Below are 23950 nucleotides of genomic sequence, written 5' to 3'. Positions count from 1 at the left end.
ATAAAACAGATAAAGGGAGACTTTGAGGGTTTTCAGCTCTTTTTTAAAATTTCAATAAACTTGTTTCTGCAACACACTTTTACTATTAAAATGAATTTATATAATAGTTGTCATTCCTGAACTAGGAGCTTGTTTTCTCTGTACTAGGGTACAGCTATTGCTGCGACCGTGACCATCAAGTGTGTTCATGCCCTGGGCATGAAAAGGTTCTCGAATTTCCAAATATATTGGACAGAAGGATAAACTGTTATTTTTTGGAGGGGTAGATACTTTTACATTGAAACGACAGAAAAAGAAGAGAAAAAAGAACTAACCAAAAAATAAAGACCATTTTATTTGAGTTAGCTTTCGTCACCTCCGAAAAAAACCGATAAAACCGACATTTTCTAGTTATATTGTAGATTTGAGGAGCGTTGAGCTGAATACGATTGATTTGAACAGCGGTTGAGTCAGACAAGTTTTGGTTAAACAGGGGTTGAGTTGAATGAGGATTGAGTTAAATTAGGATTCAATTCCGCGGAAGTAGAGTTAAATGGGGTTAAAATAAGTAGGGGTTGAGTTGCACAGGGGTAGAATTATATAGACGTTGAGCTGAATGGGTTGGGGTTGCATGGATATTGAGTTGAGTGAGGCTTAAGTTGCATTGGGGTTCAGTTGAATGATGGTTCAGTTAGATAAGGGTTGAGCTGCACCAGTGTTCAGTTAAGCGGAGGTTGAGTTGCAAGAGGGTTCAGTTTTACGGGTTCAGTTAAAGGAGGGTTCAATTAGACAGTTTCTTGAGTTGCATGAGGGTTCAGTTGAATGGGATTGAGTTTCACGGGGGTTCAGATGCACGAGGGTTCAGTTAAACAGGAGTTGAGTTACACGATGGTTCGATTATTTAGGGTTGAGTTTAACGAGGGTTTAGTTGTACGAGGGTTCAGTCAAATGGAGTTCAGTTTTACGAGGGTTCAGTTACGCGGGGATCAGTTGCACGGTCGTTGCACAAAGCATCAGTTGCACGGGGGTTCAGTTGCACTTAGGTTCAGAAGTACGAGGGCTCAGTTTCAGGGGTTCAATTGCTTGGGGTTCAGTTACACGGGGTTCAGCTGCATGCAAAACCTATGGCTTTATAATATAGCTTATAAAAGGACAAACGAAATGACTAGACAATATTTGAGATGACGCAATAGCTAGGTGCATAATAAAATGAAATTAAAAAGTAAATTAAGAAAAAGAACTAAAAAAGAAAATTTAATCTTTGAAAAGCTGGAAAAGCCAAATACGTAAAAAATGAAAAAAACAACAGAACTAATACTCAAAACACAAACGTTAAATGCTATATAAAAAAAAAAAATGCTAAAGATTCGGAATTCGGATAAGTACTTTCCGGCAATCCTCAGGCCTCCCTAAGGGAAAGCTAGTTTATTTTCAATGTAGTTATTTTACTACTTTATTTAGCACCATAAAGAAAACAAATCGAAAAAGAAAGCGGGCAACTAAATAACCTAAATGAATAAAAATTGAGTATTGGAATATCAGGACGAAAAAAAGGGGGGGCGGAAAGCCTTGTAAAAGGCCAAGTGAAAACTTGGCACAAGACTTGTGAGAAAGAAAAGAAAACTGAAAATAGCGCCAACGTTTGGCTTTATCAAGCAACATGTTCTCTGTGTTTAGTGGGTGCAGGGGAGGCAGTTTTAGAATTAAACCAGAGTCCTTTTTAAGCAGTAGGCTATGTATACGTTGCATGTGTTAGCTGTTTCAAAAGTGACAAAGGTAAACAAAAGTAGAAAAAAAAGAAGCATCTGTGCAATACAATCGCTAAAATGTGAGTCAATTGGAAACAGAGGGTTTAATTTGAAGAAATGTTGTGTCTCAAAAACTTTTCTTTCCTTTTACTTGCTTAAATTTTGTATAGCCGAACTTTGAGCCACTAACAAGACCGCAAAGCTAATCAGGTTTTGTATTATTTTATTGGCTAAAAATTTGTCACCGTAACCAAAGGTAAATACAACAACAGGTAACAGGCGAGTTTCTTTGACGATCATTGCTGATATACGCTTACAAATAATGTAAATGGCTCGATTTGAGGTCACAAAAAAGCCAAAGCAATGAAAACCCCCATTTTTTAACACGGTAAAAGTAGGGAGACAAAACAAATGATAAAGTAATTGAAGCACGCTTTTTAGTACGGATGTGTGAGGGTAAAACAAAAGTGAAAAGCAAAAGAATTAAAGCCAACTTTTGACACTAAAGTGTAGGGACAAAAACCAAACCTCCTAAAAAAAAAAAAATCAAAACCAAAATAATAAAAAAGAACAAAGCAAATAAAGCACATTTTTTAGTAGGCAAGTATAAGAAAAAAAGTCAGAGCAATTTAAGCCCTGAGGTGTGGAAAAAATCTCTTTTTTTCTCTTCGGTCAAATTATCACAGAAAAACTTATTCCTTTGGTGTTCGTTATGCGGTCACATTTTTAGTCACTCCAGTTTTGCACCATAACATAAACGATACTTTTCAGTTTTAGCTACAGAAATAGCTCCTATTTGTAATTGGGAACAGTTATCAAGGGATAGCCAAAGAAATAATTTTAGTTTAAGCAGCTATCTGTGCCGTTGAAGAATGTTATAATCTCTATGAGATGCTGGAGAAGCAGAACTAGTAGCTTTACATGAAAGTGGATTACAGTAAGCGAATTTACATGTTAGAACTGCCAAGTGACTTCAATTGTCTTTAATTGAAGTGAGAAGAGAAGTGAATTGGCAGGAAATCCAGGGGAAAATTCCCCCCTGTGAAGTCTATTTCCTTAAGGGAAACTATTTACACCAAAGGACTTAATTTCTTAATTATTCATTGAACTTTTCGGAAACTAAAGTTTTAGTTCGAGCGAAGAGACTGCGGATTGTCACTAGTTTTCAATGGGATTTTACCAACCGATTCCTATGGAAAATAAGCTTATCTGCAGGACGATATCCCATCGAAATGCAAAGGGCACTGCATACAGAAAAAAGCTTTATTTTTAAAACTAAATTTCTTTGCTAAAAAAAAATACAGTGAATCCTCTAATCGGCAATTGATACTTTCTCATTTAATCTTTACTGTCAGAGCTGGAATTCAGATAATAAAAAAATTTTGTGGTAAACTGAATTTTTCTGAATTACACGATGTAGCTTAGCTAGTGTCGCAGCCACTTTGAAAAAAGTCCCTAGACTATCAACATGATTGACCATAGTTCAGCCCAGCATCGGATTTTGGATTGGAACTGACATAGCCCTGTATTTGGATTCGTTTTTTGTTTTTTTGTGTTTTTTTCATTTTCAGATTTTTAATGATCTCTATCGAAAATATTATTTCCAGTATTGCACGCGCAGCTTTGCAACCACCCTCTCCATATATTCTTTGAAAAAAACTTTAATTTAAATTTATAGCTGAATTGTCTAAAATATGAATAAGAATCAAATACTCGTCGACAAAGAATTAAACTGTTAGGAAAATTTCAAATACTTGACCCTCCTGTTTCAACCCGAACATATTTGTATCCATGCAATTAGTGGCAAGTGCAATTAGAGAGCAGACTACAGGAGAGCAAACTATTTGATCTGACAGTCACTTTCTTGAGTACATTTTTCTCTCAAAGGTTTTAACAAACTGATGGCCGCATTAGTACCCTTTATCTGAGGAGGTGCTATCGCCTCCCTTCTATATTGTAATACCTTCTTTATTTCCCTGAGCACCTAAGCAGCGATCTGCACCCCCCGATTCTTAGATACATTTAAATTTCTTGGGTGGCAAAATGAGCAAACTGATGTCCTGCTTTTAGATCCAAAGGAATCCCGCCCTGGTTACTGGACCCGACTTCAGTTTTACCGTACAGCTGCTTCCCACTAGGCTAACACCTTACACGGATTAACTCATAGAAAACTACAGTAATCATGTGTTTCAGCTAGCTCGTTGCACTTTTCTTCCATGCCCACTAAGGGTTTGCCAATGTGGATGAAGCAGGTGAAACCGGTTGTTTAAGTCTGCTTCTCTCACTTGATTGGTTGATTAACATTATTTCCATCACTGTTTGTTGGGTCATGATGGCTGTTTACCTGCTCATGTAGTTGTTGCAGCTTTTCTATACTATCTGATGTCTATTAAGGTAATAAGTCTATGGTTGATGCTGAGATCAAATCAAAACTGCTTGGCTGATATTAGGTCAAAAAGATATTGTTAGCCTCTTCCCAGAGTCTCTCCGAATCTCGTGACGGGGTCGAGACAGGTTCATTATGATATAGATCAAATGAACTGAAAAAAAGGAAGCAAGATGTCAAAAACATACTATGCCACATGATTCTTTCCCTATCAGAGGTCAAAACATGAAGAAACGCCAAGCTTACTAGCCTGAGAACCTGTACAATAAAATTCATTCCTGATTTATTTGACCCCCTAAAATTAAAGAGAGAAGTATGTGCAAAATCCTAAATTAAAAAAGTAGGCCCGACTGATTTTTTTTCTTTTGTCTTTTGTTTTTCAGAACTCAAATGTAAATAACTAATGGAAATATAAAAATGCAACTTTAACAGAAAGAACGCTAATTTGGTCAACATAAATTCAGGGTTTTTCCCTTTCTTCTGGGAAGACCTAGTTTATTTCCAATTATCAATTCTCTAAAATGCATTAACATTTTTGTCTTTTATCCTACTTTTACTATTAGTTAGCTGGACTTGTTTTTTGTTTTGTTTTTTCCGTCGCTTCGTATGTAAACTCCAAGTAGATGCTTGTTATTTTTGTTGATTATCAGATTTTTTAAACCGTCAGGTTTCTTGTCTAAATTCGTTTTTTCTTGTTTATCAGTACTTTTTATATTGAGACATTTTCTTTGAAAGTAAGAAGGCAAAATTTTGTCTGTTTGGAAAGCGTTACTTCACTCTAATCCTCGTACATTTTACTATTTTTGCGGCTTTGATGAATTCTAAGCAGCTGAACAAGCAGCCTCTTTGTGTACTAGTATTTTCACAATTAAAAATTGTAAAGGCGAAAGGATATGCGACTGAGCCATGACATTCATCCCTTTACTGGATCATTTCATGTAACCACTGATAGAACCAGGATGGAACATTGTTAAATTTCGGTATTCCAATTTGGGTATCTTAATTATTTTTTTTGCGAACTATTTTGGTTCCTGAAAAAATGGTATATTTTATTTCTCTTAGGCTACTACGTTTTTCAAGTAGTCCTTAAGTGATTTTTTATGCTGATACAAAATAACAATTAAAGCCAGCTTTCCTCACTTGACAATTTTGCAGCCTAAATGTTACATCGATTGGAAAATATATCGTACCTACCCCTATCTATTCATTTTGAAGGTAATTTTTTTTTATCACAAAGAATTTTTCCCTTTTGTCTTGTTTTTAAAATTTGTTTAAGTTTGTAAGTACTTTAATACCGTTTTTCACCTCATTCTACAACATCTTTTTGGTCAACCCAGATAAATATATATATATATATATATATATATATATATATATATATATATATATATATATATATATATATATATATATATATATATATATATAAATACATATATATATATATATATATATATATATATATATATATATATATATATATATATATATATATATATATATATATATATATATATATATGTATATATGTATATATTTATATATATATAAATACGTAAAGATATAATAATAGTATTTTTTGTAGGCTATACAACCAGTAAGGCTTGAAAGTTTAGGAGGGGACAGCCCCTTTCATATACGGAATACTTTCTGTTCGTTTTAAGTTTTAATGTCACTCCTTACTTTCAGTTAAAAAAACTTGTTTTTTTTTATATTTAATTTCTGAACGTTTTTGAATTAATGCAGCTTTGTTTTGGCTCACTGTACATGAATAATTAAAACGAAATTCTCATATTAATTTTACTTTTTTTGGCTAATTGGCTTTCTCGAAATTTTGTTCTGACGTAACTTACGAATTAACTTACGTAACGAATTTTTTTTATTTAATTTATTCATGGACTATAACTTTATTCGGTGCAATAGCAAAATTAAGGTTTAAATAAGAGAAATAATAAAGAAATGATTTGGCTAGGTTTTGGCATTGAGAATGTACTTTTAAAACTTTTTTTAGCGCCATCCAGATAAGGTTGTGAAGCCTTTCCATAGAGGATGCCAATTCTCTTAATCATGCTTCAGTGGTGTCACCGATTTGATTAAAGTATAGTAAACTTTGCTTGAAGCAAGAAATGAAGCATCTTTTTAGGGGCAGGGATGTTGAGTATATGAAAAGCTTCGCTTCACCAGCTTCGTTCATTTATTCTACCGTATAGCTTGAATTGCTTACATACTTCTTAAAACATGACTAGTTTTTTTTTTTCAGAACTCAAATGTAAATAACTAATGGAAATATAAAAATGCAACTTTAACAGAAATAACGCTAATTTGGTCAACATAAATGCAGGGTTTTTCCCTTTCTTCTGGGAAGACTTAGTTTAGTTCCAATTATCAATTCTCTAAAATGCATTAACATTTTTGTCTTTTATCCTACTTTTACTATTAGTTAGCTGGACTTGTTTTTTGTTTTGTTTTTTCCGTCGCTTCGTATGTAAACTCCAAGTAGATGCTTGTTATTTTTGTTGATTATCAGATTTTTTAAACCGTCAGGTTTCTTGTCTAAATTCGTTTTTTCTTGTTTATCAGTACTTTTTATATTGAGACATTTTCTTTGAAAGTAAGAAGGCAAAATATTGTCTGTTTGGAAAGCGTTACTTCACTCTAATCCTCGTACATTTTCCTATTTTTGTGGCTTTGATGAATTCTAAGCAGCTGAACAAGCAGCCTCTTTGTGTACTAGTATTTTCACAATTAAAAATTGTAAAGGCGAAAGGATATGCGACTGAGCCATGACATTCATCCCTTTACTGGATCATTTCATGTAACCACTGATAGAATCAGGATGGAACGTTTTTAAATTTCGGTATTCCAATTTGGGTATCTTAATTATTTTTTTTGCGAACTATTTTGGTTCCTGAAAAAACGGTATATTTTATTTCTCTTACTACGTTTTTCAAGTAGTCCTTAAGTGATTAATTATGCTGATACAAAATAACAATTAAAGCCAGCTTTCCTCACTTGACAATTTTGCAGCCTAAATGTTACATTGATTGGAAAATATATCGTACCTACCCCTATCTATTCATTTTGAAGGTAATTTTTTTTTATACACAAAGAATTTTTCCCTTTTGTCTTGTTTTTAAAATTTGTTTCAGTTTGTAAGTACTTTAATACCGTTTTTCACCTCATTCTACGACATCTTTTAGGTCAACCAAGATATATATATATATATATATATATATATATATATATATATATATATATATATATATATATATATATATATATATATATATATATATATATATATATATATATATATATATATATATATATATATATATATATATATATATATATATATATATATATATATATATATATATATATATATATATATATATATGTTGTGATGTATTATTTGTGGTGTTGGGGGGTTTGTAGTCGTAAATGCATTTATTCTCTCTTTAGAGGGGAGATAAACTCTGGCCCTAAGGTAGTTAAACTTTGGTAGCGTGCCTTAGGCTATGATCAAACTACTGAGCCGTACCGACTGGGTGTGTTCGAGAGCTAAAGTTACATCGTAGATAGTTTGTCTAAAATACAACACTTTTATTCATTTAACGTGTAATATAATTGGATATATTCTGTCTACTGGGACTGGCTGTCCCAAGTAGACCACAAGTCTCAAAAAAATAACAATAATAAATAAAAAGATACTTAGACACTTACAATGATAAGTCAAAGTCCCAAAGTATTTCTAAAACAACGGACCAGAGGTCAGTCCGGCATAAAGTCAGTATAAGATCCCCCTTCCGATAAAATGTATCTTTTATACATTTTTATCAACCACACCTTCCCACGTAATCGCTAGGAAGTGGTAATTTCTCAATTTCCCGTTAAACAGAACTTAGCAGGATATGTTCCTTATCTTAATAAAAATGTGGCATTTCAAAACTTCATATTTGCGTCTTATATATTTTTACTAAATTAATAATTAACTAAATTAGAAAGCTTTACCACAATACTCCCCATTTAAAGAAGAATTGTCCCAATTCTCAATATTTTGCTTTTAAAACAACTTAATTTCGTTTACAGTTTTTTTTCTTTCTGGCATCTTTGGGTCATTATGTGCATCTACCCTCAATGGATTTTCTTAGGGTTATGTTTCTGGTCCAATAAAGGCCATGTTCTTTTTTGTCGAATGATTTCAATTTGAAATTCATCTTTGTTTCTCTTTTTCTTTCTGTCTCTAGGACTGAAAATTACTCTTTTATCTTTCTTCATATGCAACTTCTGTTTTAACTTGACCCCAAGCGGCTTAAACATAATATTAATGGTTTTACTAAAATTAGATTTCAAGTTATATTAGACAAGTTTATGAATTGTTTGAGTTTAAATTTAATTCCCCTTAATAATTTAATTTATCTGTGTGATGTGGTTGATATACTGTTTATCTTTCGTTTTAGAAATGCCTTGGGTAAATTACACTTAACATTTTGAATTTTTAAATTTTCACATATTTCAATAACATAAGCCTTTGGGCTATGTAGCACATTTTCTAGGCCTAAATTAAGTTCAGATTTTATCTCACTTTCTGACGAACTTGTAGTAAAGTCTGTATTACTGCTATAGTTTCCAAAATATGAGTTGATCAAGTATGGTTTGGTTTCCGATGGTATGTATGATAGTATCAGGGTATATTTGAACTGGCTTTGAAATTTGCTACTTTCCAAAAATGCATCAAAGAAATGATTGAGAAATGGATCCAAAAGGATGTTATGAAAAATATGACTTCCAAAAAAATATAGCTAAGGCTGTATCTAAAATAAATATTCACATTAGCATACATATAAAGCATATATTTTTACATATATAGTAGAAAGAAACACTCAATTTCGTATTTCAACTGAGTTAATTTCGTAACTCAGTTTAATTACTTTTATTTACTTTTCTCTCTTTTAATTACTCCAAAAATAATATCCCGCTTAAGTCGAAACATTATGTTTCTTGCTGGATTATTCTTTCAAACTTAACACTAAACAGATTATTTTACAATAAAAAAAAATTATTAATACTTTGACTCTAGGTCAAACATTTAGATATAACATTACATCACTAGTTAAAATTAAAGTAAATTAAAACAGCGTATATATAAATAAGTATTGTGTAATAACTTACACAAGTATTTAAGTTGCAAAACTAGATATGTTATTATACTATTGGTTAAAACTTAAAGCATTTTTAAAAACAAAATACGGTATAGACTAGTATTTATAACAGTAGATATTTTCTCAAATACACTTGTTACGACTATATAAATTTTGTCATATACGACTACATACATTTTGTTTTTAAATTTTGGTTCTCTTTCGAACCCACTTGTGCCATTAACTGTCATTATCTTATAAGCCTGTTTGTCTATTCAGATTTTTAAGCTTTTCAATTCTTTTCGAATTTCTAGGTACTTTAGACAGTTTTATAATGTTTCTGTCTGTAATTTATCTTTTTTTTCAGCTTTAATGTCTTTTTGGTTTAAGGCTTTTATTTACAGCTTATATCTGATAAGCTAAAAATTTTATCTACTCGTCTTTTTACCTGTTTTGGCACTACCAATTGACTTGTGCCCGTACCCTGAAGGTTTGCTTACCAGGGCTGCCTTCTGGTAGCTCCTATAACGTTTCTAAGTTTTCTTGTCATCAGCTACAGCTAAAAAGACTATTATGAACCTGCACGCAAAATAATTAATTATTTAATAATTTGTGGCACAATTTTATCTTGGGCTATTTTTTTTCCAGAAAAAGTGGCCCTTCTGCAGAAAATACCTGGCCTTCATGGCACACAGTAATTCTGATTTTGACATACAAGTGACAATGACTATTATCACTTTAACTTCCCCCTTTTTAGTGTTCTTGTCTTGGGTTTCAACTTCAAATTAAGTCCTTATGGATATTATGTGAATTTTTTTTTTTATTTTTCATGTCATGCTAGTCATTTTTCTGAAAACGACTTCCACATAAGAGAGCCAAATTTCTTTTCTCGACTACTTTGAGCATTTCTCCAATATTTCTATTAATCTCGGCCCACGTTAACCAATGTAACGGTGGCTCCGTAGTATTAGTGCTACTTATTTGTACTTATCTAGTACAATTTTCATACTAGTTCGTTCGGCAAGTTCAATAAGCGCAAGTTCAATAAGTGTTCTTTTTCAATAATCTTAACAAGTTTTTATGCTGATTGCCCTTTATGATCAAATTCATTATCTCCATATTTCTAAGAGGTGGGGGGGTGGGTTGTCTAATTTTTGCAACCTGTATTTTTTTGAAATTATTCAAATTTTTTCTTTCGAAAGTTTTTATGTTAGAAAGTACTGTAGTTTTTCAGCTAATTTTTTTTTTTTAGAACACTTTTAATTAAGTTTTGCCTTGCATTTGCTAGTTCTAATTTCTTCCTTAAAATGCAATTTTTACGATATACTGGTTGCCAATTTTATCCCAGCTTTAATTACTATTTTATTTGCCAAAGAAAGAGAGACAATACTTCCGCTGCAAGGCTAAATAACTTTGAATTCGGTGCTCCTTATCTGTGGTTTATTGATAAGCTTGGATCTGGGAGAATTACAAGAATGAACTTCTCTTCAGAGTTCATTACTGCGAGTTTTATTTTTTTGTGTAAATCTGTATTTCATTTTCAAAAAAAAGTAGACACTGTTTAGTTTGTGCTAGGGTTTAACGGATCGGGAGTTGGGTGTTTGGGTAGGCACATGTGAAAACTAATTGTTTAAACTAGGATTCTCCTGTGCCAGTTCGTTTTCTCAGATCCAAAACATCGCTAGAGTTAAAATTATTATCTTGAACTACTGTGGTTTGCTTGTGACGATGAGGTTTAATTTTTGGTTTATTTTTAATGGATTTTGTCCTTGGCTTTTACCTCCTGGTAAGTTTTTAGGTTATAATTTATTTTTATGTCGCTTTTCGTTTCCTTTACCTAGCACTCTTTTTTGCTTTCTAAGCTTATTCTAAGTTTAGCTTAAATCTTTATAACGCTTAATTATTGTCTTTAATTTCTTTTTCTTTTTACCAAAAATTATTGTATTAGACTATAACTAATTATAATAAGATTACAGCTAGCTTGTACATGTCGCGATTTAATGTAAACTCTTGCTGTTTTTTCTATTATAATTGTTTTAAAATTCTTCAAAAACAATTTTTTTTTCAAATTCGATTGGAAGTGTCACCTCATACAGTCAAAGGTTAGTAGATGCATTGAATGTACTGAACAACAAGAGACCAGCAGTGATTGAGGTCAACTCCAAGTTTGCTATCTTCCAATGACCCTATTTCCGGAGTCAAACATCCTTCGTTTTTTTTCTCAACAACCCCCAATTTTTTTTTAATATACATATCACAAGAATTGTCTTTTAATGCTGATTCTAAATATATAGTGTTTATTAAGTTTACCCTAACCCGTATAAAGTTAAGAATTTGAACGTTAATTATTGTAATATAAACTGTAGCGTCCTGTGTAATTGTTTCCGTAATATTATTTCTATTTAGTTCCTGGATACAATCAACTTGTAGGCTAATTTGAATATAAGAGATTATTGGCTTCACTCTATTTGATTTCTACTGTCAGACCGTGTTTTATCTGATATACACTCTATATGATATTCGACTAAACTTTACTGATTTATAATCAGACTAGACTTGAGGATGATTCGTCATTGAGTAACCGTAAGAGCGGACCAGAGTTATCAATATTAGCTATCCCAAAATGATGCATTACCTTCTCTGTTTGTCCTAATGTGGCTTATATTCTATGTAAACAAGCATAACAGTTCTCAAACACTGGTAGCTTCACATCCACATGGGTCTAAAGCAGCCAATGTTTAAAATTCAAATTAGAACTTGCTCCGGACGTATTTTGTGCGGCTAATTCAGAATTTGAACTTTTTCTAACAGCATTATTCAGATGAAGGTCCTCTGTGCAGGTAAAGGAGACCCCTTTAAGACCTATACCTATGGCTCTATTTTCTGTTATCAAGAGTTTCTTTCACCGAATTTCTCACCTTATGCCGAGTTCTCATCGGAGTTGGGTAGCAACTCTTTTTTTTTGCTTCCTTTGGCAAGATTTGCTAAGCTTCCAGAGTTGTATTCCTAATTATAAGGTTACTTTTCTCGTTTTTTTCCATCCCTTTCCTCAAGTACTCTAATTATATATATTTATATATATTTTCCTTGCCTTTGCTTGTGAAACTACATAACTAACCTAGTATTTGTTAGGTTTAACAAAGGTAATTCTATTGCTTATTACGTCGTAAGATGCCATATTTTAGATGGATCTCTACTCCTACAAAACTCGGAAATGGCAGCTTCTAACCTATAATTGTTCGAAACACCTTTTATGTGTTTCCTTTTCTAAATTGTAGCTGTGTTATCCTTGAACAATAATTCTATAGCCTGTACCTGTAGAAAGGCTGAATTAGGACCCTATTTGCTACTATTATGCCTAAAATTCTTCTGTTTTTACCAACGTTTCATTGGTCAAGCAAGATTTTTTTTTCTTTACGTATTATATTTTGTTTTATTCTTTTAATTCGCGGTACAAATACTTTATTATTTAGTAATATACGGCACTACTACATTGCATTTATTACTAACACTAGAAAAACTACTAATTATACACTTGCTTCTACTTGCTGTAGTTACTGTATTTTTTCTATTTTACAATTCTTGATCGAGCCTTTTTTCCATTTTATCTATTGTACCCAAATCTTTGAGGGGATACAAAACTATTTCTAATAGCCAAATTTCGAGCAAAGCTGCTCGAAGTTTTGCTAATTCGAGCGCAGCTAAAAGAAAAGTACATTTACTTTCCCCTTCTAATACGGTCATTTCGATTTTTTTTTTGTATTTTGCAACCTTATTTAGTCTCCTCGACCCAGTTTTTCCAACGACCACCAGTTGTTGTGATGTGTTCGAGGGGCTAAAAGTATCTCATAGAGAGGCTGTCTAAAATACAATACTTTTATTCATTTAACATATAATATAATCGGATATATTCTGTCTACTGGGACTGGCTGTCCCAAGTAGACCCCAAGTCTCAAAAAAACAACAATAATATATAAATAGATACTTAGACACTTACAATGATAAGACAAAGTTCCAAAGTATTTCTAAAACAACGGACCAGAGGTCAGTCCGGCATAAAGTTAGTATAAGATCCCCCTTCCGATAAAATGTATCTTTTATACATTTTTATCAACCACACCTTCCCACGTAATCGCTAGGAAGTGGTAATTTCTCAATTTCCCGTTAAACAGAACTTAGCAGGATATGTTCCTTATCTTAATAAAAAGTGGTATTTCAGAACTTCATATTTGCGTCTGATATATTTTTACTAAATTAATAATTAACTAAATTAGAAACCTTTACCATATATATATATATATATATATATATATATATATATATATATATATATATATATATATATATATATATATATATATATATATATATCGTATATATATATAAATACGTAAAGATATAATAATAGTATTTTTTGTAGGCTATACAACCAGTAAGGCTTGAAATTAGACTAATAGACCAACAATTTGCCATAACAAATTCCGCTAAAAGTCAAAACTTCGCAAACATAGAGCAATATTTTATCCAGGAAGAGTTTTAAATTTTAAACGATTTTATTTCAGGCATATGCTGTATGATTATATGTGCTTGAAAAACTCGTATATTTCATTTAAATATATACTATCTCATCAAAATACCCTAAAATGTCGCCAATGAGTCCTCTTTATTCAACCAGCTCAAAGGGAAATATTTTCGTTACAGACACATATAAAGAATGGGACTTGATCAGTGCAATAACTGTGCCATTTGTCGACCCTACTACCCAGTACATGGAAACAGGTCTGGATGCATTCCCTGCTTTCGGGTTTTCAATAGGAGCAGACTTAAAATTTCCATATCGCTTATTCATTCCGGATACTTTACCTAGGTAAGTAGTCTCTTTTCTCTGTTTAATAGTTCAGTAATCTAAAGGGGAAAAGTGGTTTCTGTCAAACAGTTCGTGGGAACGAACTGTATTACCCATCAAAAGAGGCAAATAAGGCAAATTTGCCGTATTTTCTGAAAAAGGGGGAAACAACCCCTAAAAGTCATAGAACTTTAACTGAAAGTCACACCGTCAGATTCAGCGTATCAGATAACCCTACTATAGAAGTTTCAGCTCCTATCTTCAAAAATGTGGAATTTTTTATTTTTTCCAGAAGAAAGATCAGGGATGTGTGTTTATTTGTTTTTTTTTTGTTGTTGTTGTTTTTTTCCAGGGGTAATCGTATCAATCCAGTAGTGCTAGAATATCGTGAGAGGTCTCATTTGAAAAAAAATTGAAAGCTCTAGTGCCCTTTTTAAGTGCCCTTTCTAAGTGACCAAAAAAGTTGGAGGGCAACGTGGCCCCCTCTCACGCTCATTTTTTTCCCGAAGTCACACAATCAAAATTTAAGATAGCCATTTTGTTTATCATAGTCAACAATCTAATAAATATGTCTTTGAGGATGACTTAATCCCCCACAGTTCCCGGGGGAAGGGCTGCAAGTTATAAACTTTGCCTATTGTTTACATATAATATTGGTTATTGGGAAGTAGACAGGCTTTTTCAGGAGGGATTTTTCTGGTGGGGGGGGGGGTCGGAGTAGGGGGTTACGTGGGTAGATCTTTCGATGGAGGATGTTTCCTTGGAGGAAAGGCTTTTTTTATGAAGGGGGCGCCGGATTTCCCAGCATAATTTAAAAACGATCAGAAATTAAATCTAAAAAAACAAGTTTTTTTCAACTGAAAGTAAGGAGCAACTTTAAAGCTTAAAACGAACAGAAATTATTCCATATATGAGGGGTTCGCCTTCTAGTCAATACCTCGCTCTTTACGCTAGAGTTTTATTTTAGTACTTTCAAAAGAGCTATCTATTCTAATTAACCGGCCTTTGTAATTCAGGGGTTTGAGATTCGAACAAAATTCGAACTTTAGCGTAGAGAGCGAGGTATTGACTAGGGGTTGAACTCCCTAATATACGTACTAAAAACATAAGAGCGTAGAAGTTTGTTACGTAAGTTAATTCGTAAGTTACGTCAAAATTTCGAGAAAGCCATTTAGCCAAAAAAAAAAATTAATATGCGTTTTAATGTTTCGTTTTAATATAATTAATATTTAGTTTTAATTATTCATGTACGGTGAGCCAAAATCAAAGCTGCATTAATTCTAAAACGTTCAGAAATTAAATGAAAAAACAAGTTTTTTTTTTTAACTGAAAGTAAGGAGCGACATTAAAACTTAAAACGAACAGAAATTATTCCATATATGAAAGGGGCTGTCCCCTCCACAACGCCTCGCTCTTCACGCTTAAGTTTGACTCCGCTTCACGACTTTATTTTTTAAAACAATAAAAAGCTTTAGCGCAAAGAGCGAGGCGTTTAGCAGGGGACAGCCCCTTTCATATACGGAATACTTTCTGTTAGTTTTAAGTTTTAATGTCGCTCTTAACTTTCGATTAAAAAAAACTTAGTTTTTTAGTTAATTTATGAACGTTTTTGAATTAATGTAGCTTTGTTTTGGCTCACCGTACATTAATAGTTAAAACTAAATCCTCATATTTATTTTCCTTTTTTTGGCTAATTGGCTTTCTCGAAATCTTGTTCTGACGTAACTTACGAATTAACTTACGTAACGAATTTTTTTATTTAATTCATTCATGAACTATAACTTTATTGGGTGCAATAGCAAAATTAAGGTTTAAATAAGAGAAATAATAAAGAAATGATTTGGCTAGGTTTTGGCATTGAGAATGTGCTTTTAAAACTTTTTTTTAGCACCATCCAGATAAGGTTGTGAAACCTTTCCATAGAGGATGCCAATTCTTTTAATCATGCTTCAGTGGTGTCACCGATTTGATTAAAGTATAGTAAACTTTGCTTGAAGCAAGAAATGAAGCATCTTTTTAGGGGCAGGGATGTTGAGTATATGAAAAGCTTCGCTTCACCAGCTTCGTTCATTTATTCTACCGTATAGCTTGAATTGCTTACATACTTCTTAAAACATGACTAGTTTTTTTTTTTCAGAACTCAAATGTAAATAACTAATGGAAGTATAAAAATGCAACTTTAACAGAAATAACGCTAATTTGGTCAACATAAATGCAGTGTTTTTCCCTTTCTTCTGGGAAGACTTAGTTTAGTTCCAATTATCAATTCTCTAAAATGATTAACATTTTTCGTAATGCTGTACTAGAATATTTTTCAGACACTTTAAAACTTCAAAGATTAATTTTTTTTAAAATATAATATCTCCGAAATATATATGATACAAAGAAGCAAGTCCTGAGATAAACAACTTTACGGAGGGTAAATGTAAGGTAAGTCTGGAGGGTAAGTCATATTGCGATCGAACTATAGATGAATATAAATGTTTTGACTATTAAACCCAACTTAGAGCGTTACCATATAAGCTTCGAACATAAGTAATAACCCCAACTAAAAATTGGGTTAATGCAAGGAAATTTACTTGTAGCTGAAACGGTTAGAGGCGAAATATTAATTTTTGCTACCCTGAGGAAAAACATTCCAGAATGAAGGTTAGAAGACCCGGATAGAAGATTGAAAATTTTTTATATCTCGATTGGGAAGGTCATTCTTAGATTTTTTTTATTTATTCTTTGAGATTTAATATGTACTAACTAGCCAAAGAGACTTTGGGACGAAAGCCATAGAAAAGATATAGAGACTTATAGGAAAACCATAGAAAAGAAAAAAACGTAGAACATGCTCTTTTGTCGGCACTGGAGAAAAAATATCGCACCCATCTCCTAAACAAGGAATTATGAGTCTCTTTATTAACTCCTCACGCCCCCCTCCTAAAAAGAATATGAAAATTTACCAACTTAATTCCCCTGTCTTGAGACAAAGCCAGCCAGTGTGTTTCTTGCGATTATCAAAAACAAACTGACACTTCAGGCTAGGCTGCTATATGGATGGAGGAGACTTTATGGTTTTGCCAACCAGTTTGTGGTTACGAACTGTAAGTAAGGAGCAATATGGCAAATAGTAACCAAAATTCTAAAAACGGGAAAATTGAAATAAATTAATGCTCCAGAGATTCGGCTTTCTATGCTGATTTCAAGCACATAAATGCACTAAGTCTAAAGCTACCCATCTAAAGTTAAGAGCCTCAGAAAATTTAACTGATTTCTGAAAAAAGGGGGGAAACATCCCCAAAAAGGCAAGTAATCTTGATGAAAGTCACACCATCGGATTTAACATATCAGGGAACCCTAATCTACATGTCTCAAGCCCATTTCTACAAATATGTAGAATTTTGTTTTTTTTTGTTTTTTTTAGAGGAGATTACGGATGCGTTTTTGTTTGAAACTTTTCAGGGTGATCTTATTGAACCAATGGTCCTAGAAAATTGAGAAAAGTCTCATTTTTAGGTAAATCAGAAGTTCTACAGCCCTTTTTAAGTAGCCAAAAATATTGTGACGCATGAAAGTGTTACTTCTGCCATTTTTTGGCACACAACTCAGTGGCACAGATATTGAAAATTCTGAGATAGCCAACCGATTTAAAATCATCGAAAACCTATATGCAGAACTTCACAACTTCAGAGGCAGTAACGTCGCGTGCTGCGTGGTGGTGCGGATGCGCAGTAGTGCATTCGTTCCTAAAGAGTCACGTAGTTCATAAAAAATGAAAAATCAATATAGACATTTATTTTAAAGCTTCATTTAGCTAAGTTGATTCATTTGGTATTTGATAGAATTATGTGTAGCAATGTATAGTTACGCATAAGCTACCGTCGAGGAGGGCTGCTAAAATATATTCAATTTGAGTTAACCTTACTATTACAACACCTAATTTATTTTAGAAAGTAACAAGGTTTGACAAAATAAAAATTGAACAAAAAGAAAAGACGAAAAATATAGCCAAATTCTAATAGCGAAATGGATTTAAAAAATTGTAAGAGAAAATCATACCACTACACTATACCACTTTTATCCATACCACTACAACATGCAATTAATTGAATATATGTTCTTGCATGTTTTCCCGTAAAATATCCACAAAATAGCGAAAGGTGAAAAAAAAAACAAGATTATCACTAGTCTATATGACTTACAGTGCCAAAATACTATTTTACCATAGTTCTTTCGGTGACTTGTATTGCACGTGCTACTGACGATTGCCGAGTGTAAAATGTAAATATTGCCGCTGTCATGTCTAAATGTGTATCTGAAATTTTTTCACTGTTGAGATAAATTGCCAAAATTCGTTTTTAAGCTGTTCTCAAAGCGAGAATCAGCAAGACCATACTGATCAGGAAAACCAAGGTGTGATTGAACTTAAATTATCTTGTGGATCATCTGTAAGTCAGGACAGTGTTCAGAAAATATTCTTTGACAATTATCTCAGAAATTACAGCCTTTAGATGTGACAGCGGCGTTGCACCAAATTCCTTTTTGTTTCTTTCTCTCTATTTGGGTTATCTAGAGGCTGTATAGTTTTTGCACCCATCTTTTTCTTATTACTAAAAGTGAGTGTGCTCCCCCTGAAGACTCTGAGGTTCAGTAATTGCTTCTAATGATCATTTCCCCTTTCTAAACATATATTATTGCCAATTACATCAGCAGACGTATTCAATAGCGGGCAACAATTGGATTGCATTTATGTGGAATTGGAGCTGCTATAATCAATCTAAGAAGTAGGGCTGTTTCTAATCAATCAAATTTTCTTATAAGGAAGTTTCCAGGGAAAATAATGACTGCTACTAGAAACCTTATTAGAATGCTCAGATATTGCCTTCGTCAATATCAACGAAAATTGATGAATTCTAAATGAGTGTTAGCTGTGAAAATGCTCCCTGAATAGTTCAGTATTTTTATTTAACTTTTTTTTTGTCAGCGTTCTTCACTTTGTCTTTGTTGATGAAGAAGGTTTGTAAATCTGGTCGATGTGGATAAAGAAAATTTGGGGATGAATCCTGTACAAAAACATAAAAGCTTTAGGTTTGAAAGCTGTGCCGCAGTTCATTTTTTTTCAGATCTGGGATTTGATTTGTCAGTTCTGTTCCTAAAGATAAGATCCGACACAACAGCGTTCACTTAGTAAAGAGCGATGCATCTTTCGGGTATTGTTTTATTTCTCCCTCGGCACTTCGTAGGGAAGTGATCGTCGTAAAAATTGAGAGGGCGGTTTATCTGACTGTAAATTGAAAGTTCTAGAGACCTTTTGAGGACCAAAAGTGATTGAAAGATATCCAGCCACTTCTTTTGACCTTTGTTGCCTTGAAGCACCTACGATATTCTTCATGGTATTGGATCAAAATTTTGGTATAGTCATTCCGTTAGAATGGTTGAAAGGTTCGACAATGTTCATCTTGCTGGGATAAAGCCCATGCAGACGCAAGGGCAAGGACTCTGAAATAGAGGGCCAGCACCAATTCTGTTTTTGGATAAAATAGAAACTCCCTGAAAAGTTCAGTATTTTTATTTAACTTTTTTTTTGTCAGCGTTCTTCACTTTGTCTTTGTTGATGAAGAAGGTTTGTAAATCTGGTCGATGTGGATAAAGAAAATTTGGGGATGAATCCTGTAAAAAAACATAAAAGCTTTAGGTTTGAAAGCTGTGCCGCAGTTCATTTTTTTTCAGATCTGGGATTTGATTTGTCAGTTCTGTTCCTAAAGATAAGATCCGACACAACAGCGTTCACTTAGTAAAGAGCGATGCATCTTTCGGGTATTATTTTATTTCTCCCTCGGCACTTCATAGGGAAGTGGTCGTCGTAAAAATTGAGAGGGCGGTTTATCTGACTGTAAATTGAAAGTTCTAGAGACCTTTTGAGGACCAAAAGTGATTGAAAGATATCCAGCCACTTCTTTTGACCTTTGTTGCCTTGAAGCACCTACGATATTCTTCATGGTATTGGATCAAAATTTTGGTATAGTCATTCCGTTAGAATGGTTGAAAGGTTCGACAATGTTCATCTTGCTGGGATAAAGCCCATGCAGACGCAAGGGCAAGGACTCTGAAATAGAGGGCCAGCACCAATTCTGTTTTTGGATAAAATAGAAACAGTAAAAAATGGCAACAAAAAATTAAACAGAAACAGAAATGGGGAAAAAAGGCTGGAATCTGTTTCTGTCTCTTAGGTTTTTCTTTTACAAAAAACAAATCAAACAGAAATTACTCGTTTTTACTTTTAAAAACCCGTCTTAAAATATATTTGCGTTTTCTTTCAGCCTCTTTAGGTTAATAAAAATAAGATGAATATTTTTATATGTGGAAGAATAAAAATACGAAACATACAACAAATAATATGCCTTATAATTGTTACTTGAAAACATTGATTGATTCGTTTCTTTAAACAATTCAAAAAACAATTGCCTGAGTATGCCAAAGCAAAGAAAAGACAAAAAAATGTTCTTGAAAAAGACAATTAGAATACTCCACCACTTTTCCACCTGAATGGCTCTCTATCCATGTGTTTCGGCCGTGTCTGGCTTATGTCAGGCCACCTTACAAAAGAAACAGAAAAGTGGCGAGGGGAACATTAAAATTTGTTTTCTGGCTATAAAATTAACACAGAATACGGTCAGTATAAAAAAAAACAACAACTATAAAACGAATTTTAGTAAGGTTTTAAAAAACTAAAGAGTATTAATTTTAAATTATAAATTTTACTGATCAACACCAAAAGTAAGCTATTCCGCTAATCTTGGTGTTCTACCTGCCAATGGTTGCAGTTTCTTTTCAACTTCTGTCTTTACGACACATTCCGTCTCGTCAGTTAGGCCTAGCGCAAAGTATCTTGCTCCAGTCTTCTTCAGGAAATGGACCAGTTGCTAATTTTTTTGTAATGATAATATAGTGAACAGGATTCCCTTTCTTGCTCTTCAGGTCAACCAGAATGTAATCCCCAGCCTTGACTATCTCAGTTTCAAATTGTAAGTAGCTGGTAGAGGTTTTCAACGTCCATATTGGAGTCTGAAGTTGTTGTACACATGTTCATCGACGTCGGAATCGTCACTCCAACTGCAACTCTTGTTACGAGAAATATGCCTTTTGCCATTTAGCCTTTTCACTTCTCTGACTTTTTTTCTTTCGAAGACTAGGGCTTTCCTGGCATATACAGCTTTTATACCAGCAGTAACGCGTTTTTTCGTACGAGGGTCAGTGAGCACTTCTGACTTTTTCATATTTTTTCCCATAGATTTTTCGTGGTCAGCCTTTTGCAAAAGGTTTGCATATATGATCTTTTTTAACGAATCATCTGCTAACCTTTGCTTCTCATTTAGAGACAGAACCTGTGCTCCGCCCGTTTTGGGATCTATGTTAAAGGAGGAGTCTAAATGTTGCACAGGACTTTTGCTGAGCATAGAATCTTGCCTGGTAAGTCCTTCACTAGATGTGGTAGGCATTCTGTCCGAGACTTATGACGAGAGGAACTAATAATCCTTGAAGACATCTCTGTTGGTGGGGTAGACCCCACTTGTTCTGATTCCACTGATTAAATTCTCAATAGTGAGAGCCTTTGTATATGCTTTCCCCAGGAGCATAGCAATGTTTACACTGATATAGTTTTATATTTATGGGCATTCATAAGACATGTGACTTCCTTGTTGTAGTAGGCCTTAAGGCACCCATGACTATTCTTTCTAGACTGGCTGTAGCTTGTGAGTAGTATGGGGAGGTAAAGTTAAAAGTACAACACCATTATTTTTATCTAGATCAAGCAATTCAATGGTGAATCGGCTGATCTTTTTTGTCTCTTTTCAGAAGTAAATGTGACTGTTTGGTGGGTTTGACTTTATTGATAAATGCTGAAAGTAAAGCAAAGAATGAGAAGCAGTCATCCAGCCAGAAGTATTTTCTGAGTCGATAATCAAGGCCCCTGGTAAAGCTCCCTTGAGTAACATTTCTGGACACTGGTTTCCTAGGGAAATAGGTAGAGGTACTGTATTCCCAATGCATTAACACCAGCATAAATCACGGCGAATTGACCTTTTTCTGCTGACGTGACCTTCCCTATTTACTTCTGGTCCCGATTTGCAATAATCTTACCAGGTTTGTGAATGTTTTCAGACCTGATTAGTCAACATTCCAAATGTCTTGTTGTCTGAACATGTGTTTATCTAGACCTCTCTCCATGTTGTTAAAGAAAGCTCCTACACAGTGACGGTTTAAAGCAGTTGTCCGTCATAGGCTTGTATCTTCTCACGTTCTTACTGATAGAGTTTTAAGGCGATTCATAAAACTACGGTACCAATCTTTACATGCGATTCCTCTACTGTCTCTTCTACCTTTAGATTTCCAGTTATCCGGTACTTTTATACTCATAATAATGGCATAAGAGTGAGCAAATTTACGTGCTTTTAGGGGAGTACAGTCGAAATGCATATCAGCTATCGTTTTCAAGTAAGTTTTTAGTCCTTTTTCTTGTTCCTCTGTAAATATTTATCAGGTGTTGTAAAAGAGTGTAAAGAAACTCAGGTCCAGACTTTGTAGAGAGATATTCAACTTCTCAACTTTCTTCATGTAATCTTGCAGTGTTCCTTTAGGGACACCCATGGAATTCGAGAAGAAAATCCGAAGAGAATTCACTTCGAGAGAATCCGATTTTGTCAAATAAGACAGAAAAAACTGCTGTTTTCTTTTCTTCTGGATCCCAGCCACCTTTATTTCTTATCTCTTCTGTTTTGATTTTAAGTATTTTATCTTAAATGAAATTTGACAGGAAAAAATAGAATTTCATTTCACCTACTGGTCTAACAGGATTAAACAACAGCAGAATTAAGCAAGTTTTGGGTTTTGAGCTTGTCTTCAACCTTAAAATATGCTGTTTACACAGCTTTGAACAAACATAGCTCACTTGCGGACACTTTGGTACGGTATGCCAAACCTACGCCGGGTATTGTGGCCGAACGTGGGAGTTTGCCATCCCGCGGGATGAAAATGCTAACAGCAAACCGGTAACGATGGCACGTCTCAGAAGCTGCCAAAAGACAGGCAAATAATAAAAGACTACAACATGGGTTTACCGCTTTTATAGTACTCATAATTAGGCGTAGGCCTTCAGACAAAAATTGAACAAAATTCCATATTTAATGAACATAAAACGTGATTCAATGTGATATTTTTGGCAAAAGCATTGATCAAGGTCTGACATTTTAAAAACATACACTGCCATCTGTCAGAGCTTTTATAATCCTCCAGTAGTCCCCATAAGTTTTTATATTGAGATTATTTGCTTTGGTTAAACGTGGACCGGTCTCCCCCTATATTAATTTTTATATTAATTTTGTCCAACTTTAGACACTTGAATTGAATTCTTTGAACAAGAAGTTGTTATCTAGCCTTAATGTAATTTCTGTCAAATCGCTTTTATGGTGTTTATGTTATCTGGAAATTGGAAGTAGGATGGTGGGTTTATTATAGGCCATTATAGTATTGTGGGAAAAGTAGAGCATAGAAAATGCTAAAGGCTAATTTTAGCGTATTATAGAATGATGAGTTTCTAAAGACGTATATTCAAAAGACCTAAATCAGTCTAAATCAGTCTATTTCCCAGTTTTATTATGGGTAAAGCAACATTTCCCACCTTCTCAACATAATTTTCTAAATTAAATTTCTTCTAAATATTAAGGAAATAAAGGCTGTATCTACAGATCTTCCCACATTAATACAGGAAATATGAAAATAATTACTTAAAAGTCATAAAAAAAAGTTTCTACTAAACCTATATAATTCAAATTGTTTTTACATCTATAATTTGTGAGCT

General features: G+C 33.5%; 1 protein-coding gene across 2 annotated transcripts in view; it reads left to right on the top strand.

Moving 5' to 3' along the window:
- Positions 1–23950, top strand: part of LOC148948460 (uncharacterized) — a 521750-nt gene that overhangs the window by 154351 nt on the left and 343449 nt on the right. For both annotated transcript variants that reach the window (XM_089094386.1, XM_089094385.1), the window contains exon 3: positions 13959–14124. In XM_089094386.1, coding sequence (XP_088950512.1) covers positions 13959–14124 — 166 coding nt within the window. The remainder of the gene's footprint in view (positions 1–13958; positions 14125–23950) is intronic.

The sequence above is a fragment of the Artemia sp. Qi Xiang Cuo genome, chromosome 9 (genome assembly GCF_049724085.1).
Source record: "Artemia sp. Qi Xiang Cuo chromosome 9, ASM4972408v1, whole genome shotgun sequence".
NCBI classification, from domain to species: Eukaryota; Metazoa; Arthropoda; class Branchiopoda; order Anostraca; family Artemiidae; genus Artemia; species Artemia sp. Qi Xiang Cuo.
The sequence above is the reverse complement of the archived record's forward strand: the minus strand, read 5'-3'. Positions and strand labels throughout refer to the sequence as shown.